The sequence below is a fragment of the Homalodisca vitripennis genome, chromosome 3 (assembly GCF_021130785.1).
Source record: "Homalodisca vitripennis isolate AUS2020 chromosome 3, UT_GWSS_2.1, whole genome shotgun sequence".
NCBI classification, from domain to species: domain Eukaryota; kingdom Metazoa; phylum Arthropoda; class Insecta; order Hemiptera; family Cicadellidae; genus Homalodisca; species Homalodisca vitripennis.
Window position 1 is genome coordinate 170,688,816 of NC_060209.1, and position 27,803 is coordinate 170,716,618.

The 27,803-nt window shown below is 34.8% G+C and overlaps 1 protein-coding gene across 1 annotated transcript; it reads right to left on the bottom strand.

Annotated features, from left to right (window-relative positions):
- Window positions 1-619: 619 nt before the first annotated feature.
- LOC124357765 (pH-sensitive chloride channel 2-like) lies at window positions 620-27,803 on the bottom strand. The gene is made up of 10 exons (XM_046809803.1): window positions 27,720-27,803; window positions 26,374-26,548; window positions 17,722-17,948; window positions 14,678-14,760; window positions 12,310-12,471; window positions 9,834-9,911; window positions 8,788-8,943; window positions 6,137-6,299; window positions 4,212-4,374; window positions 620-895 (listed from the first exon to the last, which is right to left on the bottom strand). The coding sequence occupies exons 1-10, from the start codon at window positions 27,779-27,781 to the stop codon at window positions 689-691; spliced, it is 1,476 nt and encodes a 491-aa protein (XP_046665759.1). The 5' UTR covers window positions 27,782-27,803; the 3' UTR covers window positions 620-688.

The window sequence follows — 27,803 nt, forward strand, 5'->3', positions numbered from 1 at the left end:
TTCCTTTCGTAAACTTGGAAGAAAAAAGAAAAAGTGGCGTTTATTAAAACCATTTTCTTTATTCGTTTTCTACATACTCAATATTAATCATCATACCAAGTTGAACACATTGAAAGTATGCAAAATATTTTTAAATCCTTTAGGATTTATTTAGTTTTTTGTAACTCCTGAGTTACTCCAAGTTACAGTATGTATCTTGCTTTGATATCAGACGACTCATACATTCTCAACGTTTTAATTGCAAAAATATAAAATGGAATGAACTTCTAAAAAGAGAGAGCACAGTCTCAAATATTTACCAATATACTTCAAGAACTAAAAAAGGGTTTTTCATCGCAACTCGTTTTTGAGTGTGTAGTAAACAATTAGACTTTTCAAAACAAAATATATGAGTGACCTTCCGGATTGAAGTTGTTACTTTCCGGATTTCAAGGAAACCTAATTATTAAACATGGATGAATATGTATATTTTGGAAAAGTGCAGCTATTTTGTATCTAACAATAAATCACAGTATTTGTTATAAAAACTATGTTGGATAACGCACAGACATGTTTGCTATTAAAGCTGAATTTCTTACCCCTTTTTGAAGTCAGTTAATAAATACATAAACCATTGATGTATAAAATATATGATTTATTTTAAACTACATATTTTATAATATAATAGTTTTTAAAGGCGTTTATATAGTTAAATAAACATTGCACTCCAAAATAGTAAATTAAAAATGATAAAAGCAACAGGAAAGAGAATTCGACTACGTCTGTCAATCCAGTTTGCCATTTCAATGTTGGTCATGTGGGTGCCTGCGAAAGCTTGTCTCCTCCTTGACAGTTGCCGCCTCATCCTTACGTCAATGTTCAAGTCTTCCATCGCAAGGTCAAACGCAACAGATTTCTAAAACAAGACAATTTTTAGAAATATTAGTTTGGATTTAAATATCGTCAAAAACACAGTCAAATACAATGAATAGTTTCCGCAATTGGTTTAGCTGATTTCAATCAATTGTGTTCGATTTATAATGTATTTATTAAAATTAACGCGCAATTAACGCTGAACGTTATTTCCAAATTTAACGTGGGGCTCTCGGCTGTGCAATCCCAGAGGCCGTAATCTCCTCAAGACTATCAACGACAATAACTATCAATATTTTTCTACGGGAGAACCGACTTATTGGCCTACTGATCCCTTAAAAATTCCTGATTTGCTTGATTTCTTCGTGACTAAAGGTATTTCCTAAACGTACACACGCGTAGAATCTTGTCTTGATTTATCCTCAGACCATTCTCCATTGATCTTCACTTTAAGTTCATCTGCCATTACTACAGAGGGTCCACTGCGGTTAAGTTCTAAATATACTGACTGGGACCAATTTCGATCTCTTCTTGATGAAAACTTGCATTTACACGTTTCCTTGAAGACAAATGGTGAAATAGATGAAGCTGTTGAATTGTTTAACAGGACAGTCCAGAAGTGTGCTTGGCAATCAACGCCGTATCAACGAAATGGAACCACTAATGGCCTGAACTACCCTCTTAGCATCAAGAAAAAGATTGCTCAAAAAAAGAAGACTTCGTAGGATTTGGCAAAATTCCAGGAACCCTCGTGATAAAAACAACTTCAATAGAGCGGCGCGGGATTTTAAACGTTTTTTATCTAACTTCAATAATGAAAGGTTTCAGGTTTTTACTGCAAGTCTACAGAAGACACGAAATATTCAATGTGGAAAACTACTAAACACATGACTAGTCCAAGAGTGCCGATTCCTCCGATTATCTTGCCAGGTGGTGGCTGGGCCAAGAACAACAAGGAGAAAGCTGAAGTATTCGCTACGCACTTACGCGATGAGTTCAAGCCCAGTGACTCAGCTCAAGCTCCTGATCCAGAAATTGAATACTTATTAGAATCACCTACCCAACTATCACTTCCTGTTCAGCCCTTTACTCCCTCTGAAGTAACTGAAATAATTGTGAAACAATTGAAGCCGTACAAAACTCCTGGGTATAACCTCATTACAGGAAGGATTTTAAAAGAACTGCCGAGGAAAGCTATTATGTTTTTGACTTTTGTCTTCAACGCAATATTGAGAATTGAGCATTTTCCAGCACACTGGAAATTATCGGAAATTGTCATGGTAGCTAAACCTGGGAAACCTCCACATCAGGTTAGTTCTTATAGGCCCATAAGTCTATTGCCTGTGACTTCAAAAGTTTTTGAGAAGCTTTTTCTAAAACGATTTCAGCAAGTTATTGATAGCGGCAACCTTATCCCCAACCATCAGTTTGGTTTCCGCCAGAAGCACTCTACCATTGAGCAGATTCATCGTGTGGTCAATGTAGTGAAGGAAGATCTGGAAGCAAAAAGATACTGCTCGGCTGTTTTTCTTGATATCAGTCAGGCTTTTGATAAAGTTTGGCATGAGGGTCTCCTCTATAAATTAAAACTAATTGTTCCTCATTCTTTCTTTATTGTCATCAAGTCCTATTTGTCAAACAGGTTTTTTCGAGTCAAATTTCAAGACGAATACTCCGACCTCCACAAAATTGAGGCGGGCGTTCCACAAGGCAGTGTATTGGGTCCCATCTCCTACACCCTCTTCACAACTGGCATACCTGTACGAGCCGATGTCACCATGGCCACCTTTGCTGATGATACCGCTATACTAGCCTCTCATGAAGTCCCAGGAACTGCATCCCAACGACTACAATCTGAGCTGGATGACTTGTCGGAGTGGCTTGTGAGATGGAGGGTGAAGGTTAATGAAACCAAGTCCACTCATGTAACTTTCACAACAAGGCCTGCTAACTGCCCACCTGTCTCTCTTAATAATGTCCTCCTCCCCCAATCTGAATAAGTGAAATATCTGGGTATGCATCTAGACCGAAGACTAACTTGGCGTTCTCATATCTAGCACAACAGATTATTTTTAAACTCAAAATTCAAAAAAATATCCTGGCTTTTAAACAAGAGGTCGAAATTATCATTGAGAAATAAGTTGTTAGTATACAAGGTGATTTTGAAACCTGTTTGGACTTATGGTATACAGCTTTGGGGTACAGCCAGTAACTCCAACATCGAAATTCTCCAACGATTTCAGTCTAAAGTCCTTCGGAACATCCTGGAAGCTCCGTGGTATATAACTAATCAATTAATACATCAAGACACCAAAATTCCCACAGTAAAAGAGGAAATAACTCGCTACAGCAAGAAGTAACAAGACAAGGTGTATTCTCATCCGAACTACCTTGCGATGAACCTGTTGGATAATAGTGCGTCAGTTACACGTCTGAAGAGACACTCAATCCTGGACTTACCTCTTAGGTTCTAATTTCAAACTTTCTTGTTTATTTGTGTTAGCTCTATCGCTGGATAGAGTCTAACTCGTGTTAATTTATTACTTTATCTAATTTACTTATTGTTCTAAGAATGTCTGAACATATTTTAAATAAAATTGTCAAAAGAAAAAAAATTAACGTGCATCTATAGATGAGCCGCATTGAAAGCGACCTGCGCGAAGGTTTCTTGCGCATGGGGGTTGAGGGAGGAGCAGGAGCTTGACCACGCCTACCGCCATGCCCTCTTTCACTGCTTCATCTATTTCTTGCTGGTACTCTGCTTCCCCGTGTTGGTGTTTTGGAGCATCACAGTATGTTTTGTTATTCTCGTTGTTACGTAATAACAAATATTATTAAATATTATTATTTGTGTTAACAATAGTGCATTGCATCTATTTAAAATGTTAGTATAATTAGGAAGTATTTAATAAATGTTTACTGTTAACAGCTGTTGTAATTATTAATAGATTTTTAAAACAGCTGTTTGTAACACATACCCTACGAGTGGTAGTGGCGACTAAGGATTGGTTGGGAAGGAATGTGGAGAGGGAAGTGAGTCCGCGCTTCTTCTTCCTCTCCACATCTCTCTCTCACTCATTCCCCCCTCCAGGTCGCTTTCAAAGCGGCCTATTAATAGCACTGATTTTATTTTAACTAACTGAATAAAATCCTATATAATACTCTTTTATACTCTTTTTATGTATTTATTATGGCACCACATGACTATGTAATAGCGTACACAGTTCTCAAAATTCGATTTCTCTTCATCCTTCAATAATGTGTAAAAATTGAAAAAGTCCAGAATATTTATCAATTATATACTTTAACCGAAGATGTACAAAAAATATTAATTTTTAAAATTGCAAACAGTTGGTTACCTGTTGTCTTCTCTTCGCAGCAAGGGCAGTTTTTCTCTGCCTCCTAAGTTCAGGAGACGATGGACAGGAGGAGGATTTACGTTTCCAAGGTATACTTTCCGTTCTCAAAGACGATTTCAAAATATATTTACTGGATGCACGTTTTAGTGGTATATGTTTCGTTCTGGAAAAATAAAACTATTTAACCAATTTTATAAATGATAGAGAAGAAGTAAGTAAGGATTGAAGCATAATTAATCGTATTTCATACATATAATGTCTTATCGGATCATTTCAAAAAGGTACCCTGTCAAGCAGCTTATAAAGCGAAATCTTTTCAGATATGTACCAAAACCTGTTATAGCGCTATATTTTCCAAATTCTTTGGAATGACTAGCAATAGTGAATCGGCCTGTACCGGCTTAAACTGAAAGGGTTATCGGGTAGTGTTAATATTAAACATGTTTGGAAACCTGCACTTTCTTAAAGAGTAATTAATCAAGAATGTTATTACTCCGAGTGCAATGACCTATGACTTGAATAATTATATCAGCACAATATATACAAAGGAATTTAACTCCAAGTAATTTTTTAAACTGTCTCGAATTTATGAAAAAGGTAAATTTCTTTGTCAGCTCCAGAAAATGTCCTTATGTACACTAAAATTATACTTTAGTAATTAAAATGCAAATTGTTTACGAACCCTGCGGTAATATTTTGGCGATTTATATTTCAGGCACAGACAATTTAAAAAAAAAACTGAAATATAAACGTGGCTCAGACATTTTTAGCGATTGTCTAAAAACTAAATGTATGGAACAGGAAAAGTAAGTATTGATATTTTATTATCGTATATCTTACCCTCAATAGGGGAAGAATGGTGAGAAAAGTCGATTTTTAGACAATATTTCTTTTAATTCTCTATATAATCCTGTTTAAGTAAATATACAACACATTACTTTTCATGCTTATAAGTTATCCTTTATTGGACTTTTAAAACAACTTGTCTTAACAACTGTTAGAAAAATTAATTTAGCATTCATTGGTATAAGACGGGAAGAGTACGTTAACTTCCCCAGATCAGACATATATTCCTTTTATTTGAATGTCTCTTTATTGATAAAAAGGGAATATATTGTGAGTGGAACCTCCTTGTTTCTGGAATTTGGCAACATTTGAATTTGTAATCATATTAAATTTCCATTTGGTGGACAAAATGTTCAAAGAGCAAAAAATTTCCCATTTATTTGAATGTATCGTTATTGTTCGGGTAAGACAACTTTTATATCAAATTAATTTTCATCGGTAATTTTAATTAGTTATCATTGACCCTATAAATAAACCTGATGCACCACTCGATTTGCCATTAATTAGTTCATACTATTCTCCGGATAATTCGAAAATTTCAGATTAGTTAACAATATTAGGTTAGTTATTTACTAGTTTCGTGTAACTATATAATCACTGCAATTATATAGTGTGACCAATTTGATAAAAACCAGAATGGAAACACACACAAAAATCAGATGTTAGTAAATTTGTATTATAACGTAAATTGTAACATTTTTAACTCTTTGGAACTATTTATATTGATTCCGGAAGTTATTTGGAAAACTATGGCATTTTTGTTGTAACCATTGGGCAACAGTAGACAAAGATAAATGTAAAGTTATAATGCTAAGTGTTATAAATACTGTAGAAATAGTACTTTATTCGTAAAACACTTACATACATAAAGACGTAAATAAAATGTTTTTTTAAAGAAGGAATTATTTTCTTATTTAATAAATACTTTGTAGAAAATATAACTCTATCTAAGCAACTGTATGATTAGATTATATGGATTTTTGTATAATAGTTATGGATACTTTATACATTTAATTAAGAGTTGTTTAATTTTAGTGATTTGACTGTGAAATACAAAGATAAAATATAATACTACTTACTCTTGTCTGTGCACTATATTTACAAAAGCAAACTCCGCTAGAGACAAAAATATGAAGAGATTGCAGCCAATAAACCAAATATCGTTCATTTTCAGTTGTGTCAGTTTGGGCATAGCGTCGTTCATGACTCCCAGACCAAAGAACCCAAGCATTGTGCAGGTTGCTGCAACAGATATTTCGTATTCCTGGATATTTCACAATATATACATACGAAAAACTTACTGCCCGATCCATGTAAAATGTTTCAAATTAATTACATACAAAGCGTTTGTCGAAAAATAATGAAATAAAGTGATGTCTCTTTAAATCTTACAGACAACAAACATATTTTTTTTATTCTCAAATATTAGAACTAGAAAAGCAATAGAATAGAATAACTTTATTGATCTCAAGGACATAAACATGCATCAGATCTTGTCAGTCATAAAACAACTATAATAAAGATAAAAAACATAAAACAATAGTGCATTTCATAGCATGCAAAGCAAGTCAAAAAATACAACCAAATAATATCTAAAATAACAACAATGGTTATTCAAAACAAGTCAAACTGTACAAGCATTAAAACATATCTAAAAAGAGGATATTTACACAAAGTCTACATTAGCAACATTGTGACTTAAACGTTGATGACTTAAACCTTTAAAACTTTAAAAAAGTTGTCTGTAATAAAAGCACAGTATAATTTTAAAATGTATAGAAAAATCTAGCAATTTGGTAGGCAGGAAATTTAAAAAGAAAACATTCAGTTAAATAACGAGAATAAATTAAAAAATGTAAGAATTTAACAGAAAATGCAAGCTACACTTTATACACATTTTAAATACTTACAGCATTTAAAAGAGTTCACACTTTAACCGGAGACAATTTGGAACAGTTTACGTTGAATCCAGTACAAACATAAAACTACTTATTTACGATTATTATAAATTTTTCTGAAAGATAATTACTTCTAAAGACATTTACAGATCATTAATTACAGGGTGGTAGTGATTGTTCAAACGATTTTTAACAATAGCCAATTATTTATTTACAAAAAAGAATATTTTAACGTGAAACATGAAGTACATGAATGAAAATTAATGTTATACTTAAAAAAGCAATAACTTTTAGAATACAGTGCTAGTAACGTGGCGTCCGTGGTTTTCCATATATTGTCGAATTCTGAGATGTAGTCCGCCTGTAGCATCTGCAACGGAATTTTGCTCATTTCAAGCCGAATTCGCTCCTTCAGATCTTCTTTCGTTCGAAAATCTTTACTTTCTTCGAAAACCACTTAAGATAACCCACTTTTTTACTTACTTTGATTTTTGTAAGGAAAAAGTTTGGAGCTGTAAAATCTGGTGAACGGACAGGCCAGGGATATCATCATTCCTGCTGATAAGACGTCCTGGACATGCGAGTAACATTAAGAATAGTTTGGCAAAAACGTATACGATTTTTGTAGTCAATAGGTGTAGGGCTTGCACTATCTGAATTTTGAATGGATAGTGTATTTCATCCTTAAAAATCCATCTCACTGATCGATTTCTGAGACAAAGTTCTGCGCTTTGCCGTCTTGCTGATTTTTGCGGACTTTGTCCCAATCAAACTCTCTAAGGTCCGGATTATTTTTTCACTACCATCTCGTTTCTTTGTGGTGTTCGCAGTGGCGTCAAAGTTTTTCGCGCAAAAGGAGGACAGCTGTCCTTGATTGATCGGGAGCCTGTGGCGGTAGAATGAATTTTCGACGGAGTGTGCGCTTAGTGCCAACCACACTATTCGCCTTTTTTATATACATTTACAGCACACGAACTTTGTGCACGCGGCCAACACTCCGTGGATACTGAAATTTTCACTTGTCTAGACGCTCAAGGATGTTTACCCCACACTCATAACCCCCCCCCCCCATCACATCCGTCAACCAGAGTCGAAATCGTGGCGTTTAATTGCCTCACTCTGGATTTAATGAAATTAAATTGTTATGTGCTACACCATATTCATTCATAGGAAATAGAATTAATTTAACTCTTATAAATTACAAAAGCCCACAATTAATTGTCTCTTTGTCTAACTGCCTTGTCTTGGATACAATAAACAAACAGAACTGAAATGTTTGCGGTGACTACATCCTTTGCTAACTAAGCCTTCAGAAGTAATTCATAGCAGTTTGTAAAAAAAAAATCAAAATTTCGGGGCTGGTGATTCACAAGCGCTTGTTCTACTATTTAACGTTCGTCAACCAGAGTCGAAATCGTGCCGTTTCATTGCCTCACTCTGTACTTAATGAAACTAAATTATTATGTGCTACACCATATTCATTCATAGGAAATAGAATTAACTTAACTCTTATAAATTACAAAAGCCCACAATTAATTGTCTCTTTGTCTAACTGCCTTGTCTTGGATACAATAAACAAACAGAACTGAAATGTTTGCGGTGACTACATCCTTTGTTAACTAAGCCTTCAGAAGTAATTACATAGCAGTTTGTAAAAAAATCAAAATTTTGGGGCTGGTGATTCACAAGCGCTTGTTCTACTATTTAAGAGAAATTGAACTTGTAATCGGTACGAGTTATGAAGTGGTTGTAATGTTACTAATGTATTCTAAACATTTCCAATCTAAGATTACTACCAAGATAATATAAAGTGTAAGGTAGTAAGAACATACCGAGCCAGACACGACACGGGACCACCTCGGGATCTACCCAGAACGTGCCCCAAGACGTCACTACCAACAGCACGCTTGGCACGTAGTAGTCCCAGAAGTAGAAGCCAAACTTGCGAGCGAAGTTGAACACCACAATCAGGGAGCTTTTGCGAATCACTAAAAATATACAAAACAGGAGTATGAGAAAGCATGATAGCGTATTAAAAAGTAAACGTATTTTAATTTTTTGTTATTTTTTTTTGGGGGGGGGGGGGCGATAACGCTTTGGTTATCAACAACACTGGTCAAAAGTAATACCAACTCGTACTGTGGTAGTGTCAAATTACTATAAAAAACTATGATCGTACGAAACACAGAACCGTCAAAATAAAAAAGATGTAATATTTCTTTTTTTTTTGGAAGGAGAGCGAAAACACTTTTGTTGTCGACACCATTCGTCAGAAGTGACATATACTCGTACTGTGGTGGTGTCAAATTGCTATGCAAAACTATGATCGTACAAAACACAGCCATCAAAAGTAAGTATGTGTGTGAGTATTATAATTAAAATGTATTTATTGCTCAATTTGATATCTTTTTTTAACAAAATAGTTGTAAAGGGCCTAACTCGATAAAAACAACAATAAATAATGATAACAACAACAAACTAAATAACAATTTCATTTACACAAAATGTAAGGTATTAACTGAATCTTATTAGTTATTACGATTTAAAAACTACAGCTATCCGCCATGTTAATCATGATATTATGGTACTGTAACATTAATTTTCTCTTTTGGTCTGAAATTGAAGAACAATAACTATGCCAAGTCTGATTTTTTTGTCGTTACTGATTTCTGATATAAACAATACAATCTGAAACCTCTATATATAGAGTAAACCAAGCATTTATTTATATCACCTTTGTCTACATTACATTTTTGTTTGCCTTCAACCAAAGAATAAATTGCCCAAATATTACAGTACAGTTCTTACATACCCTGCACATTCAAAGTTATATATAAAACACCAAAACAATTTAATAGATAAGGAAATAAAGTTTTACCGCAAGAATTATATTCGTCCCCCGCAGAGTCATTGTGAGACTGATACCGATGAGACCAGCCGTCACAGTCTTCTGAAACTGAACAAAAAGAAAATTAATAAGAAATTAACTGAATAAATACAATATTATTATTAAAAATATGCAGTAAAATCACAATCTCTGTTTATACAATACTAATACCGATGAATTACCCGATCTACTCAGTGTACAAGGAACACACTTTATCATACATATTACAAAACATAAATTCTACTGTGTGATGTGAAATTTGGAACCTCATTATGGTACCTAAAATAACTTTATAAAATAAGTTTTCAGTTCTTAAATAAATAAAAAAAAAACTCAAAAGTGATTCAAATCATGTTTTTAAAACAGAAGCAGTAAAAAAATATGACATGTTTTAAATACATTTTTTCGGACGAAAATAAATTCGTGGATTTAAATTGTTTTCTCATTACATGGATAAAAGCTTTTTGTTAAGACAAGAACACGTGCAATCGATGGCATAATATTATATTTCTTTATCTATAAAATGTATTGTTGCTCATGTGCAACCATACTCAAGTAAGTATAAATATTTATATTTACAAAGCGCCCATCCAATTAAATGCTTATTACTCTAATTAGAGGCACCCTTTCGAAGCCGGATTTGTGGAGTTTTAATAGTTTTAAACAGAGCTTTTTACATTAAAACTTAATGATTTGACAACTCTTCGTTGGGATGTCTTTTGACCGTACTAAATTCGTGAGAAGGCCGTGAAAATATTACAACTAACGGATAACAAAGTGGAAAGTGTATCAATTAAGTTTCATAGTTTAGAAGCTATAACAAAGTTTCCGTACTGTTTTTACGCTCGGTATATTTTTCTTGAAGTATTTTTTTAAATCCACATATTCATAAGTGGGTCGAAACGATCTTAAAGGTTTTAGGTATGTTGGTGTGTCAAAAAACAAATCAAACAAATAACTCTAAAAACATTTACAAGTTTAGGAGACTTTGATAGTGCTGAAATAAAACTCTTTCAGTCAAATTTTACCAATATTTTGAACGTTCCTAATACAGGGCGTTTAAAAAAGTTCTTTACAACTTTAAAAATTAATATAAATTTTATAAAACAAGGTACATAGCTGGTTTTGGTGTTATTTGAAAGGAAAACCTTCCAGTTTTTTTACCTTAAACTAAAGATGTTCTATGTGGCTTCCGTTGGTTATTCTACAGACATCCCATCGGTAGTCGATTTCTTCCCAGGCTCGCACCAACATTTCAGGTGTAACTTGCTCAGCAGCAGCGTAAATTCTTGCTCTAAGTTCAGGTAGAGTGGCCATCAAAGGAGGTACGTACACCATATCTTTTATGAAACCCCAGAAGAAAAAAATCTACCGGCGTCAGGTCTGGGGAACGGGGGGGGCATGCAATTGGCGCATCACGGCCAATCCATTGACCTGGGAAGCGGTCATTTAGAAAATCCCGGACGTCAGTCAGATAGTGTGTGGTGGTGCGCCATCTTGCATAAAGAAAACATTTCGTTCTCGGTCATCCTCATCGATCTGTGGTATTAAAAATTGTTGCAACATAGCAAGGTACACTATCCCATTGATGGTGCTCTCTTGGAAAAAAAGGGACCGTACACTTTCCTCTTGCTCAACGCACAAAAAACGTTTAACCTTAGGGCTATCACGAACATGTTGTAATGTTTCATGTGGATTTTCGCTGCCCCAAATCCTACAGTTATGTGTGTTTACCTTGCCAATTATGTGAAAAGCGGACTCGTCAGAAAACATTATGTTGTCCAAGAATGTTCATCATCATCCACTCGATTTAACATATCCACACAGAAGTTCCTACGGGCAATCTTATCAGTGTCTTTTATTCCTTGTAAAAACGAATATCGGTATGGTTTCAAGTGCAACAATGAACTGTTGTCGCAGACTTCGATTCTTCAAACCAAAATACACAACTAGCACGCTCCGGTCCAGTGAAGACAGCCATGTTTAACGTAACTGTTACTAGCGCTTGTGCGGCGCGATTACACACTAACGGACTACGCGAGTCAAAACTTGAATTGTTTTCCTTTAAAACAACGCCAAAAACCAGTTCTGTACCTTTTTTTAATAAATTTTATATGAATTTTAAAAGTTGTAAAGTCCTTTTTGAAACGCCCTGTACAAAACCAACATTACATATTGTATATTTGTATTTCCATTTTACTTAGCTTGTTGGATTTAAATAAGTACACTAGTTGTTAGAACTTTTTATTTTTGCATTTGATAAATAGATACTTTGACCTAAAAAATAAAATATTTACCTTATTTTTATCTTATTTGTGTGTGCACCACATACATACACACACACACACACACACCCGCGCCCGCGCGCGCGCGCGCGCACACACACACACACACACCTTACTTTATTTTAAATGTTTTTCCCTAGAACACTAGGACTCAAAACTATTATGGTATACAGTTATTATACTTGTGGAAAGAAGAAAGCTGTCTCTCTTCCCCTTTATGTCCATAGAGGTAATGGTGTCCAGTTTAATAAGGTCAAACTCTGTCAGACTAGAGACATCAGGAGTCATGAGAACCGGCTTGCTGCCCTCCCACTGTAGTACAACATAGCTCAGGTTGTACCTCCCTGTGTAAGAAACACAAAAGTTTTGTATTATCAGACGGGAGACATCAGGAGTCATGAGAACCGGCTTGCTGCCCTCCCACTGTAGTACAACATAGCTCAGGTTGTACCTCCCTGTGTAAGAAACACACAGTTTTGTATTATCAGACTGGAGACATCAGGAGTCATGAGAACCGGCTTGCTGCCCTCCCACTGTAGTACAACATAGCTCAGGTTGTACCTCCCTGTGTAAGAAACACAACAGTTTTGTATTATCAGACTGGAGACATCAGGAATCATGAGAACCGGCTTGCTGCCCTCCCACTGTAGTACAACATAGCTCAGGTTGTACCTCCCTGTGTAAGAAACACACAGTTTTGTATTATCAGACTGGAGACATCAGGAGTCATGAGAACCGGCTTGCTGCCCTCCCACTGTAGTACAACATAGCTCAGGTTGTACCTCCCTGTGTAAGAAACACAACAGTTTTGTATTATCAGACTGGAGACATCAGGAGTCATGAGAACCGGTTTGCTGCCCTCCCACTGTAGTACAACATAGCTCAGGTTGTACCTCCCTGTGTAAGAAACACAACAGTTTTGTATTATCAGACTGGAGACATCAGGAGTCATGAGAACCGGCTTGCTGCCCTCCCACTGTAGTACAACATAGCTCAGGTTGTACCTCCCTGTGTAAGAAACACATCAGTTTTGTATTATCAGACTGGAGACATCAGGAGTCATGAGAACCGGCTTGCTGCCCTCCCACTGTAGTACAACATAGCTCAGGTTGTACCTCCCTGTGTAAGAAACACAACAGTTTTGTATTATCAGACTGGAGACATCAGGAGTCATGAGAACCGGCTTGCTGCCCTCCCACTGTAGTATACAACATAGCTCAGGTTGTACCTCCCTGTGTAAGAAACACACAGTTTTGTATTATCAGACTGGAGACATCAGGAGTCATGAGAACCGGCTTGCTGCCCTCCCACTGTAGTACAACATAGCTCAGGTTGTACCTCCCTGTGTAAGAAACACAACAGTTTTGTATTATCAGACTGGAGACATCAGGAGTCATGAGAACCGGCTTGCTGCCCTCCCACTGTAGTACAACATAGCTCAGGTTGTACCTCCCTGTGTAAGAAACACATCAGTTTTGTATTATCAGACTGGAGACATCAGGAGTCATGAGAACCGGCTTGCTGCCCTCCCACTGTAGTACAACATAGCTCAGGTTGTACCTCCCTGTGTAAGAAACACATCAGTTTTGTATTATCAGACTGGAGACATCAGGAGTCATGAGAACCGGCTTGCTGCCCTCCCACTGTAGTACAACATAGCTCAGGTTGTACCTCCCTGTGTAAGAAACACAACAGTTTTGTATTATCAGACTGGAGACATCAGGAGTCATGAGAACCGGCTTGCTGCCCTCCCACTGTAGTACAACATAGCTCAGGTTGTACCTCCCTGTGTAAGAAACACATCAGTTTTGTATTATCAGACTGGAGACATCAGGAGTCATGAGAACCGGCTTGCTGCCCTCCCACTGTAGTACAACATAGCTCAGGTTGTACCTCCCTGTGTAAGAAACACATCAGTTTTGTATTATCAGACTGGAGACATCAGGAGTCATGAGAACCGGCTTGCTGCCCTCCCACTGTAGTACAACATAGCTCAGGTTGTACCTCCCTGTGTAAGAAACACAACAGTTTTGTATTATCAGACTAAAGACAACAATGCTTTTAATATTGAATTAACGAAAGTACAAAATTTATTATAGATATTTTCTAATTTTAAAAATTGTATACTATTATAGGGAAGCTGAATGAATATAGTTATAACACAGTCAATGTTACGTTGAGTTTCACTATATATTGTGATACTGTATTCGCAAAATAGCAATCAGCTGTTTACTACATTATAATAAAAAATCCAAGGGCGACATCTTTCATGCCGTTCCAAATCCAACTAAGAATTAATTAACACAATAAAAAGCTTTGAACGTCATATAAAATCTTTATTGTCGCTTGTGACTATTGTAAGTCCTGATTGTAGGAGTGGGGGGGGGGGGTCTCAGAACCCATTCGTTACTATCTTGACATTAGCAGTTACTTATTCCTAAAAATACACTGAAGATTTTATTTCCTTAATATCCATGATAGTATCAATATGTTATGTAATCTGATACCATATAAATATTTACATACATTGCCAGTGTAAACTATACTTACAATTATTCATGATTAGATGACAAGTTTGGTAATCAAATGGGAACTTCCCTTCTTCAGTCTCACACCGCAGTTTCGTATGAAATCTGCAACGGACCAAGACATATTATAAAACTAACTGTATTATCCATACAATACACAAGTACGTCGTAAAACAAGTCACCTGTTGCCTCCCTATACGTGAATGTTATGATTATATCAGTACAGTATGACGGAACTGATTTCCCACATGTTATATTAAAAAGTAACGTTTATATGAAGGGGTCAGAAGCCAAGGGGTTCAAGTGACTTTATGATTTTTTCTGAGTTAACTGCAGAAGCCATATCCTGAGTGTATTAAAAATGTTTGTGGCCAACAGGTATAAGTAAAACTCCTGTGAACCTGTGACTCCTGTGACTACCTGTGCCCCTAGGCCTACACCACCTAGTGCATCAAGAATGAAACTGGGCTTTGATAAGGACTTTTACAACTATTCAGAAATTTAAAATACATTCAAAGAACATTTTAATACGTTATTAGAGAACCTTCCGCAAAAATGCGTTATTTTAAATAATTGATAATAAGATAAAAGAGCTACAAGTACAAGAAAACCATTGCAAGCCAAGGTTTTGGCAAATAAAACTGTTGTTCAATGCACTTAGGCGTGAAATGGTTTATTGTTAAATTACTACAATTGTTACTTCGTATGAGTAAAGTAGATTAGTTTCTTCCAATAAATGTAGTATTACAAATTATTACTTGAGATCTCTTTACATTATTAAATAATAATAATACTAAATGTTCGCCCTAGCAATATCCCCCGTATTATGGTACTAAGAAAAAATAATAACATTCTTTTATTATGAAAACAGTGTTTCATGCATGGATATTCAGCTACACTACTTTAAAATAAATTAAGAAATCTAGGCTATTTAAAAAAGAATATAATGAAAGACCGTAATTAACGTATTATATATTTTTAAATAAAAAAAATTACCACATACAATAACAAAACTTATATCGTCAGATCTTGACACAAGATACTTGTATCATGAAAAAGTAGGCCACTATAAAAGACTGCTGAATACGGGGAAGAAGTATTATTATATTTTTTTATGTTGAGATGTTATGTAGTTAAAGTTTTATTGACTGTTTCATTTTTGATCTATTTAATGTAATATCTTTATCTATAATGTATAATAATATACTTAATTTGATATTTGTTTTTTATATATTTTTATATATGTCTCATCAGCGTTCTACAATCGATTGGGATATTGTCAGCAAACTGAAGGCAAACACTTTGAACATTTGTTATAACTGTATTGGTAAGTGATTTGAAGTAAAAGAAGTAAAATAAAAGATTAAGTGTCTCAGTTTTCTCTAACAACCAGAATGTTTGCATTTGAAAAATTCTATATTTATAATCTTTGAGTGTCCGCCATTTTGTAATGAGTCAACTGTTTTACGTCAGATTTTCGCCAAAATGTTTCTAATTAAAAGAGCTTTAATTTGATGTACGACTCGACCTATGCTTCTATTTAAGAATTTTTACCAACCCCTAGCGGGACGTCCCCCATAAGCAGGATATCATGGTGAAATACATAAAATAATAGTTTTATATGAGCAAAAGCTTGATGTAAATTTTGGTTCTTATATTGTAATTAGTTCAAAAGTTATTAGACCGTCCCGGGACTTTTCAGCACCCCTGTATATATATATATATATATATATATATATATATATTTACATTAAATTGTATAAATGGCAATAGCAATAAATATATATATATATATATATATATATATATATATATATATATATATTTTTACTTTTAAGTTCTATAACTTTATTACGATAGTACTGTGTGCATGACTGAAAAAAAACACTGCATAGTTAATATTTGCTAAAATGTGCAGTTAAAAGTACATTTTTACTGAAACATTTAATTTTATTATCTGGATATTTTCTTATTATGTGCTCAACAGCGATTGCAGAAAAGGTTGAAATTACTTATGTTGTCATTATCTAGTTTACTCTATGCTTTCAAACTATAAATGTTAACAAAATTGAAAATAGTGATTAAACTAATGAAAACACATAATTGTACTATCATAAAACAATATTTACACAGAACAGTTGAATACATTTACACGCTGTCTCAATTTTTTTTTCCAATATTTTGCAACTTTACAGACCAAGATGGGATTTTTCAAAACTTTATAGGCCAGTGAGGCGTAACTCTGAGGGATTCTTGATGTTAGTACTTTGGGAGCTTGCGCAAACACTCACTTTCTAAGAGCATTCAGACTCACAAAAAAGCGATACGAATAATCCCAAAAATCAAATTTAGAGTTATGCAGGCATGCTTTCAAGAATGTGTAGCTGTGCGTCTACACTTTGGAAATAACTTTTTTTTATGTGTGAATGTGCCTTAATCAGAGGCCAAGACATACAATATGTGAGACACGTGGCGTAGTCAACTACCGAACTGGGAAACATATCACATAACGGTGGTTTGTATACGCCTACCCTCGCAAGCGGGTGTTCATTTCCTCAACAGGCTGCCCAATTCAATTAAAGATGCTCCAACGCCTAAGGTGTTTAAAACTCGTCTCAAACATTCTATAATGCAGGTTAGTTTTTTGCATTCGACTGGGAGACCGCAAAATTTGAAGACTGACTTCGCTGTACCGCTGTACTAAGTGGGTAGGATTATAGCGATGAATGGAAGATGATTGTAAAATTGTATGTATGAATGTGTATTGTTTCAAAAATATCAGAAATTTTAGAAAGTCCATATTGACGTGTGCCATACATTGTAAACAATTTCGCTGCAATTAAAAAGATTTAGATTTTGGTTTTGTGATATTTGATACAGTTTAATTTAAAACGTTGTTTTGTAAATAAATATTTTATTATATGATTGAATAATCGGTGAAGTATTTTTATTTATGATATGCTGTATTTTAAGTGGCTCTAACAACAAAATCTTTGCAGGAAAATAAAGGCATTTGGTGGTACACACTTGTATGTCATTGTCTAGTAAATGATAGTAAAACAATACCTGGCAGAATACAGCACGTCCCCATGAGGTGTGATAGAGATGACTTGGTCAGTGAAGGTTAGTCCCATGAGGCTGCTCTCGTGTTCATTAGACCCAAAAATATGAGGACGCCAGACCCTGTCAACGATTGGCCGCTGCCCAATCAGCTCCGTCATTTCACTGAAGTTACTGTAAGCCAGACGCTCGTCTTTCCATCTCAACTGTACCAGCATCTGGACCTTGAATTGCTGTATCAAAAAGACATTAGACTTTACACAAACCACACAAAATATGATTTTACAAAGTTACGTTAAAACGTGTTGAGTTTTAACGTTAACGTGTTTACTATTTTAAGTCAATTGGTTACCAAATGTTTCGAAAAACGTAATATTTACAGCTCTTGTTTATATTCTTAGGATACATTTTCGGAGTAAAAATGGATAATGCCTCAGCAGTCACCGATTGTGCCATGATTGATAGTATATAGAGAGAGAGATATCTTTCAACAAAAAACTATATCATAAATCCATCAAGAAGTAGAGAATTTTTCAATTAAAAAAGTTCCTAAACGGGTTATTTGAGAATGCCATTTTTATTGTGCATTCTCGAAAAAACTACTAGACCAACTTCTGAAATTTCACATGGAAATTCTTACGGTCCCTGGTTAAAATATTGGCCTATTTCTATTTTAAAAATTCCTTCAGGCTACGCTCCACTGGTCTTAAATAATCTCTTTACACTCCGATATTATTATAAACAAGGACTTGGCTTAATCAGCAGACAGTATATGTATTTTTATTTATAATGTCATGTCACGTGCAGAAGCCTTTCCTTGTCTGGGTCTGTTTTTATTGGAATTTTAATAACTTCAGTGCCATAATTTATTATAACATAAGTGTATTAATTGAAAAGCTAAGGACTTCGATTTAAGTCTCACTTTAGACTTAAGATTTTCCCCACTGGTAAAAATAGTTCAATTGCTACTGAAATCGTTGGAACTATTTAATTAAACGAAGGTCTTACATTAGAAAACTGTTGATCGTGCCAGTAACAACTCCAACTAACGTTGACTTTAGTCTTAAGATTTTCCCCAATGGTAAAAATAGTTTAATTGCTATTGAAATCGTTGGAGCTATTCAATTCAACGAAGGTCTTACATTAGAAAGCTGTTGATCGTGCCAGTAACAACTCCAACCAACGTTAAATGGTTTAATTTCAGAAAGGTTACTTAATGGATATATTTAGCTTGATTCATAATAAAAATAAAAATATCTCTTTTGAAAAAAAAATATGGAATTGTGTTCACTCGTCTTTGATGAATTTGAAAATATATTTATCAAAGTCGGTTTTGAATTGAGAATGGTCTTTAATACTGTATGCAGATTAAGTAAAGTAGTGTTCACACTCTCTTCACTATAGATTAACAAATTGAAACGAGCTTTAAAATGGAAGTCTATGTCTGTGGAACTTGCATCTTATTTAAAGGATAAAGGATGAGTCAAAAAAGAGGGACAGTAGAGGTGGGAAAATGAAACCGTTTATACTGAACAATTTTCTTAATACAACCTTATTCCATCATGCCCTCTTGCTGTTCATCACACACTATCCAATCACTATATGAATGCATAAATAAAGGAGTAACTTGTAACTATATTAGAAAATAATGTAACAATTATATTAAGTGACTTACATTAAGTAAATTATGTTAAATATAATAAATAAATTACATATAATAGTGTAATGCTAAAATAAACTTTATTTTCAGAGGTACAGGCAGACCGGTCAGAATGAACAAAATCTTTAGCAAGTTCCTGGAGGTACTTTATCTCATTTATTTAATAAAATTAATGACTTTGTCATAGTGGCACACATCATATTTTAATAAAACAATACACTTACGACATAGTATCTCTGGCCATTCCAAAATTGCATGGACAACGTTCACTACCCATTTGCTGAATCTACTTGTGTAGTTGAAGTAACATTTGGAGGTTTGACATATTAAGGAAAATTAATAGTTTGAGGCCTCTACCTTTACTGCAATTTATTCTTATAAGCCATTGGACAGTGACATCCATTTCACGACGATTGTCGAATAAACTAATTAGTGAAAATAGTGGGACCAGTAGAACTTTAAACTCATGACAGAACGTATTATGTTCCAAACATGTTCTCAGTGGAAGACAACACTTTTATTCTACTTCGATTCGAATGAACAATACTAAGGAAATTTTAATATTTAAGACTATTAAGAATTGCAGAAAACATGTGTGTTTCTAACTTAACTGATAAGGATGAAAGATAATATTTGCACGTTTATTCTGAGATAACACAACTACAGACAAAACGTGTATCCCACGGTGAGTCAACCGTGTGGCCTGATAACTAACTGGCATTGCTCAAATATAACTAATCTTTTGTTTCCCTTGGTGAGGCCTCGGCTATGTATTAGGTGGGCAGGAATATGCTGTGATGGATACACTCCATCCAACTTATTCATTAGATACGCCCGTAGACTGAATAATGTAACAAGTTTAAATATATAGGTAATTGAATTAGCCATTTTGGTACTTATCAGGGGCGGATCCAGAGGGGGGGCGCGAGGGGCGCGCCCCCCCCTCGGTAGTCACAAATTCAAATTTTTGTTTGTTTATAAAAGATTTAAGCTTAAAGTAATACTATATTGTTCGTTAGTAAAGGGTGCTTTCATCGGCCACACTATTCGTAATTGGTACTGTCGGTGTTTCAAACATACATTTTGTACTTAAGATTGTAGATTTAATTCGTGTATGAGTAGAGGGGAGGTGGTAACAGTGCGTATGATCACCGGAAGGGGTGGGGGAGCGGTGCGTGCGCATGAGGTCGTCCTAGTCCGCCCGCCCCAACGATAGGCCTACACCACACCGCCTACTACGGCCACTCAGTTGATTCAGTGCGTACGTTCGTGAATATCGTGAAGTACCCGTTCGCTTGTGTTTAATAGCTTTTTGAGTGTTAACAGATTTTTGTGCAATATGGATCGTTATCTTGTTAAAAGACCAAAGTTAGACAGTGAAGTTTCCTTCTTCAAATGTTGAGGTTTCCACCCAGCATGAGGTTTACAGACGTGCCGCTGCCACCACAATCGGCGCCATCATCCTCCAATTTCACAAGTTAGTATCTCCGAAAACATGTGCTCTTTCGACATCGGGTCTCACATTAACAACATCTCTAAGATGAGTGACCCATACTAAGTATAGTATTTTTACTAATCATTGGAAGCCTAAAAAGGACTTTAAGTTTCCTACATCCTCTCATGTAAAACGAGGACGGGAAGAACAAAGAAAAGCTAATATTGGCCATTTTGAAAAGTATCCATGGTTAGTTTTTTCAGAAGCTAAGCAAGGGCTATTTTGTAAATTTTGTGCAGTACTATGCCATCAAAGTTAGTTGGAGGACAGCATACAGTTTCTTTAAAGAAATTAGTTACTGAACCTCTACAGAAATATGCTAAACTCTCAGGCAAGGACGGAGATTTAGAAAGTCACGCAGCGACACAATATCACAAAGATGCTGAAATTGACGCCAAACATTTTATATCTGTTTTTGAAAACCCTGAGGGAGAAATTCTTAATTTGTTAAACGAAAATAGGAAGGCCCAAACCATGCAGAAATCGTGCAAGGCTTTGTGCCAATAATTAAAACTATTTTTGTTGCATGGTAGGCAGAACATACCCCTTAGAGGTCATAGGGATGATGGCAGTTTGATTGAAGTTGGAGATGATCCAGTACAAAATGACGGCAATTTCAGGGCACTTTTGCGGATTTAGAATAGATAGCGGGGATGTTCAGCTTGAAGATCATTTGAACGTCTGCAGGAGCAAACGCCACTTACATCAGCAAGACAACAGCTAACTGCCTTATAAAATGTTGTTCTGATGAAATTTTGGAAGTGATAACTCAACGAGTATCAGAAGCTAAATATTATAGCATAATATTTGACGAATCAACAGATGCGTCTCATACTTCTCAGCTAAGCCTTTAGTTTACGTTACCTGTATAACAATGCTATAAGAGAAGACTTTGTAGGTTTTGTTGATCTCCACGGTACGGGTACGAACTATTCTGATCAAGAAGTTGAACCTGTTATCACGGGGGAGGTTTTAGGACAGTCTGTGCTGAAATTCATGCAAACAGCTTGGTTTGAACATGAATAACTGTGTAGGGATCGGTTGTGATGGATGCTCTGTCAATATGTCTGGACATGCGAGGAGCAGTGACAGAAATTAAAAAAATTGCCATAAAACAGCACCTTATGTGGCTGCAGTAAATCATGCATTGAATTTGGCTATTTCAAAGTGCAATAAAGTCCAAAGCGTGAGAAATGCAGTAGGCACTGTAAAAGAGATTTCTAGATTTTTCACCTCCTCGGCCAAACGGAACTCTATTTTGAAAAAAGTACTGGACATCAAATGAGAGGATATTGTGAGACCCGTTGGGTAGAACGGCATGAATCAATTTTTGAGTTTACAGAAGACCTAACAAAAATAGCCGAGGCACTTAAAATTTGTCTCAAAGTGGAATGATAGCTCAACAGCAAGCAAAGCAAATTGCTTATTGTGCTCTTATCTCCACTTGCGAGTTTATTAATAACTATGCATTGTCTTAGTGATATAACGGATGCAACCTGTGTTCTTAGTAAATATCTTCAGTCAGAAACCATAGACTTGTGTTCAGCAAGAGACAAAGTAATGCACACAATAAAAGTACTTCAGAATAAAAGGCAAAAATCCTGATCAATTCTTTTCTCTGATTTTCAATACTGCTGAAAAGACTATGGAGTCTATGGGCATAGAAGTTCGTATTCCAAGAATTGTGGGACAGCAAGTAAATAGACCAAACTACCCCTCAACGTCCAGTGACAGTCGGGAATGTACAATACAACATTGGAAAAAATCCGCATACATAACAATCCTGGATAACATTATTGCAGATATGACAGATAGATTTTCAAGCGATTCACTGGAGTGTTATATGCTGAACCTAACCGTTCCGACAAACTTGGACAAAATAGTGGATATGAAATCTAGTTTTGAGCCCATATGTATGAAGTATTGCAGTTTAGTGTCATTGAACAAAAACACGATGGCTACTGAAACTTATGAACGAAGTATGCTCCCTCAAGAACATTCCTAATTATAATGAATTTAAGACTATAACTAAAGCAATGAAATGTTTTGAAGCATTAAATGAAAACAGCTACCCTCTTCTAAGGGCTTTGGTACAAATTCTGCTTACTCTTCCAATTTCAATAGGTAAGTAATTTTTGTTTATACTATTTTTTCAAAATTATTTATTAGCAGATAATTTCTAAAACCAGTAAAACTAATAGTATTTTCTTAAATCGTGTGGTTGTTAGTAAAAAGTATTTTTTTCATTGGTATGAAACATTTGACCTTTTTTTGCCAATCTGTTAGAACTTATTGTTTTTTCCAACAGCAACGGCAGAACGATCTTTTTCAACTCTGAGAAAATTGAAGTCATGGATCAGAACAAGGATGGCAGAGGATAGGTTGACTGGACTCGCTCTGCTAAACGTGCACAGGGACATCGAAGTATGCCCCGAAAAAGTCATTAACAGATTTGCAAGCCAAAAAAAACAGAAGACTCGATTTTGTACTTTAAAGATAAAATTTTGTATTTTTACAACTTTTGTCAGATTATATACGGTTTATTGGAAATATTACATTGTTTTCATTTATCACTTTAGCCCTTTTTTTTCATTAGTATACAATATATAACATTATATGTCAAATTACAGAGCTTTGACTACCAACATGAATCATATGTGTAAAAAATCTCCCAAAATCTCAGACCGCCCCCCCCTCACAAAAATCCTGGATCCGCCCTTGGTACTTATTGCATTGTATCAGCCACGCTTTCTTTTTGCGGTAGGAAACTTAATGAAACACATAAAGGATGTATGAAATACGTAAGTAGGAAATCTAAAATATTCTCTTTAATAACCGAAATCCAATACTTGGTAAAAGTGTTCAAATTTCCTGATAGAACGATTCCTAAAACGTTTATATTCTATACGAAGTGACGGCCGTTTAAAGATTCAACATTGATCTTATTCCAAGAGCAGGCATTTTGTCATTACATTATTGTTCATTTAAATAAAATGGAATAGAGATTTACTAGATTAAATTTAATAGATTTTATCCGTTGTGGTTTCAATAATTTGTTACCAAGGCAATTCCAGACATTTTGTTCGCCTTGAATGTTGAACGAACAAAAATAAAAACTGCCCTGTTTGTATTGTTTCGTCAGTTTAATTTATTTGCACAAGCAAAGATCAGTCGGTATAGGAGTGTCACTGTATTGATTTTAGTAGCGCATGTGTACCTACCTAACCACACTATAACCTACCCAACCCTAGCCTTAACTTGTAAAACTTTAACTATCCTACCTTGAGGAATATATTGGTTTTGATAAAACGAGACTTTACCTAACCTAAATAGTGATTTATGGTATACAACCTTACCAGTAAATAGCCCTACCCGAAGACGAACTGCCCTACCAGAGGCCATTGAAAGACGAAGGAGTCCTGCAACGAGCGCCGTGTGCTCTGATCGCCGCACTGAAAAATGTGTACTGAGCATCGATCAAAACTCTTGACCTGTGACGCAAACTGACAGGGGTACCGAAGACTACGGTGGTCAACCAGGTAATAGTTTTAAGGAAATTATACGAAATAATGATTTGTTTATTTTTTATTTGCAAGCAGAAGATTAAATTATGGTATTTTTCATTGGGAGGACTTATTTTTCAAGTATAAAAGGTTTACTAAGACTTGTTTATATATATTTATATATATATATATATATATATATATATATATATATTTAGAGAAACAAATAATTATAGTTAAATTGTAACTCAATATCAGTTTGAATTTTGAATAGTGTTGTACAGATTTTATAGTATTCGATGTGAAAATCAATTTCTTTCTTCTAACAACATGCAACATTTCCTTTACTAATCATATAATGAAAACACGAATAATGTTTGTACATTGCTAGCCTTCCAACCTATTTCCGAGAACTATGGTATGATAAATTCAGTAATGGATAAATTGTTTTATCACATCTGGTTAATAACATGAGCCAAATAGTCACGTTGGATTCCAATCTTGATTTTACGAGTCATGTAAAATCTATGTGTAAAAGCGTCGTGATCAAGTTGAGGACGTTGTGTGTGTGTGTGTGTGTGTGTGTGTGTGTGTGTGTGTGTGTGTGTGTGTGTGTGTGTGCGTGCGCGCGTGTGTGCGTAAAAATACTGCCAGTGTCTGGTAAGTTTGAAATTGTCCGCTCAACAATTTTCCCCACAATATACTATGCTCTTATCCTTCGCTCGTTGCTTTGCGCAGGAAAATGTAATGGTTCTCACTAGTTTGAAAAACAGAGCCTTAAGATTTGTCTATAGTCTCAAAACATTTGATCACATCAATGAATTTAGGTTAGGGTCTAAGGTGTTATCGATTAAAGATTGCTATTACTTGCAAACTGTTCAACTTATTTACAAAGTTATTCAGACTGGCAAGCCTGAATATATCAGGAAAAAGCTTATTTTCAGGCATGAAATAAACACTCGCAGTGTTCCACAGGTCGACCTACTTCATTTGCCAAGGGTCCGTCTATAAATTAGCAAGAAAGTTTTAGGTACTTTGGACCGGAAATATAAAATACTTTACCCCCTGCTTTGAAGAGCCTTAGTTACCGTTCGTTTCAAATCATTCCAAACAGATTTTAATGTCATTTTATTTAGTTTTAGATTTGAATGATGATTTCTATGCTATGACAAGAGTTGTCTTGTAAATCAGAGTCTGTAACTTTGAAAAACGCTTACTGAATTATGAAGATATTTATTTATGCAATAGCAATTGTACACTCTCCTTTACACAGCATCTTTAACCATATTCTCAGCCAACATTTATAAACGATTAAAGCATAGTCGTAAGAAAACTTCTTAATTACTTTATTTTTAAGTTTGATTTAAAAAAATTTAATTTGGAAATATAAACCTACTTGATGCAACTAACAATAATAAAAATAGGAAGAATTTAAATCCGGTATTATAACCCTAATATATTAACTATGAACTCAAGAAAGCTTGTGATGATTTCAATAGCTCATAAAATGTACTACGGACTTCATACTTCCCCTTGGATGTTACGACACCTTTACTTATTCTTTCCGAAACAATTTATATTATCATATAATGTTATTTGAACCTCCTAATATTGCTTTTAAATATATAAAATTAATACTTTTTTATAATGTAAACATTGGAAATGTTCAACTTAGTGGAACATAAGGACCAAATGAAATTAATATATTTAAATATACAGTGTTAACAGAAGACAATCTTTACAAATATTATTTTGACAGCAACGTAGACCCTCGGGTAGAATACTTTGGAGAACGTTACTGATTCAGGTAGTTGGATTTGGTGATATTTTTGTTATTTTAAACCAAAAACATACAAAAAGTAAGTGAAGTAACAAAAAGCGCAAGTACCAGAAACTTCTTTTACTCTACCCCTAAAAAAATGAAAAATTAAAAAAAGGTTTGTAAATGCTTATTGTTAAAATTATTCTTTACAGCTATCTAAGATGGTACGTTAACTAACCAGGGCAGTTGAGTGCTTCATCTGGAGATGGTAAATGTACAACCTGGCTCTGACTGCTAGGGGCTCACCATGGACGAGGACAGGGCGAACCTGAGGATCGTAGCGGCAGCGGTGTGTCAGCCGTGACACCAGCTCGTACTGGCTGGAGCCGTTCATTTCCAGAGGTGGACAATTCCTGCCGGCATTCTTTCACATTAATTAGTAATACTAGAAAGTACACAATGAAATTAAAGAACTACACACAGTAAAAATGAATGATGTACTAGACCACTACATCTGAAAAAATATCTGGAGGACCACAATCCAAGAGCCATGAAGAAGGCCCTTGAGAGTTGGCTACAAGACAAGGCTTTCTACACGCTGGACGAGGTCTTCTCATGAAATGATGAAGTTGACTTACTAAAGAATTTTGTTAACGACACTGTAACATATCTTAATTATATTGTTAATAAAGAATGTTGTATATTGTCTACAGATACTGCAACTAGGGTCAGACTACGAGGGGCTGCACCGTGGACGAGAAGGCTGTAACTGTATTTGATATTTATCAAACAATATAATTTTAAACTTCAGTCATGAACGAAAACATGCAGACATAATTAAATATAAACAAATGGTACGTATTCTTGTGTTAAATTTTGTGTAGATTCTGAAAATGACCAAAAGTTATATTATAACTTAGAAATGCCAGTTTACTAGATCAAGTACCCTTCCTTCATTATACTCTAAAATAAATTTATAATCACTTACAGGCAGATTATGACGTCTTAAATATGAATAATTTATTAGCCATTAGTAAGTATTCTAACACATTTTTTCTTAAAACTTATCTCAGGTACAGTCAAATAAGATTCTTGCCGATGTAATTATCGATTATGCACAAAATTCTGAAAAGTCTAAATAAAACTAGAAAGGTTTATTATGTAAAATACATTCTTTTGTTTTTTCTACCATCCGGTTTATTTTTATTCTAAATAGCTTACACTAATGCTAATTAAGAACTTGAAAACATAATTTTATAATTACATTATATAAAAAACTAAAGAGCTGAAAAGTATATGACTACTAGTTCACTACTTCGTACGCTTTATATATTAAGCGATTAGGTATATTATTGTGTTTCTTATCTTCATGTATGTGATAATTCGAAATAATTTTCAATATGAAGAAAATTAAATCTATCTACGGCATATGATCTGCGGCAAATTAATAATATATTTTATTGTATAATAACGCCATATTAAGTTAGACCTATCTATTAAAGGACACAGATTTTCATGAAATGAAACACACTGACTGAAACAATAATGCTCTGGTTGCAGAAACAATTAAATGTGTTTACTTACAAAGCATTTCCAATAGTACACAAACTAAAAGAAACAACAATAGAAAACTGCAAGAACTTCATACTTGATGTGAAGGTGAGGAAC

Coding starts and splice junctions, on each gene's coding strand:
- LOC124357765 (XM_046809803.1), bottom strand. CDS start 27,781: ATGAAGTTCTTGCAGTTTTCTATTGTTGTTTCTTTTAGTTTGTGTACT. Junction 9,912..12,309: donor CAGCTTTCTTCTTTCCACAA/GTATAATAACTG, acceptor CTTTTTGTTCAG/TTTCAGAAGACTGTGACGGC. Junction 8,944..9,833: donor GGACGAATATAATTCTTGCG/GTAAAACTTTAT, acceptor GTATATTTTTAG/TGATTCGCAAAAGCTCCCTG.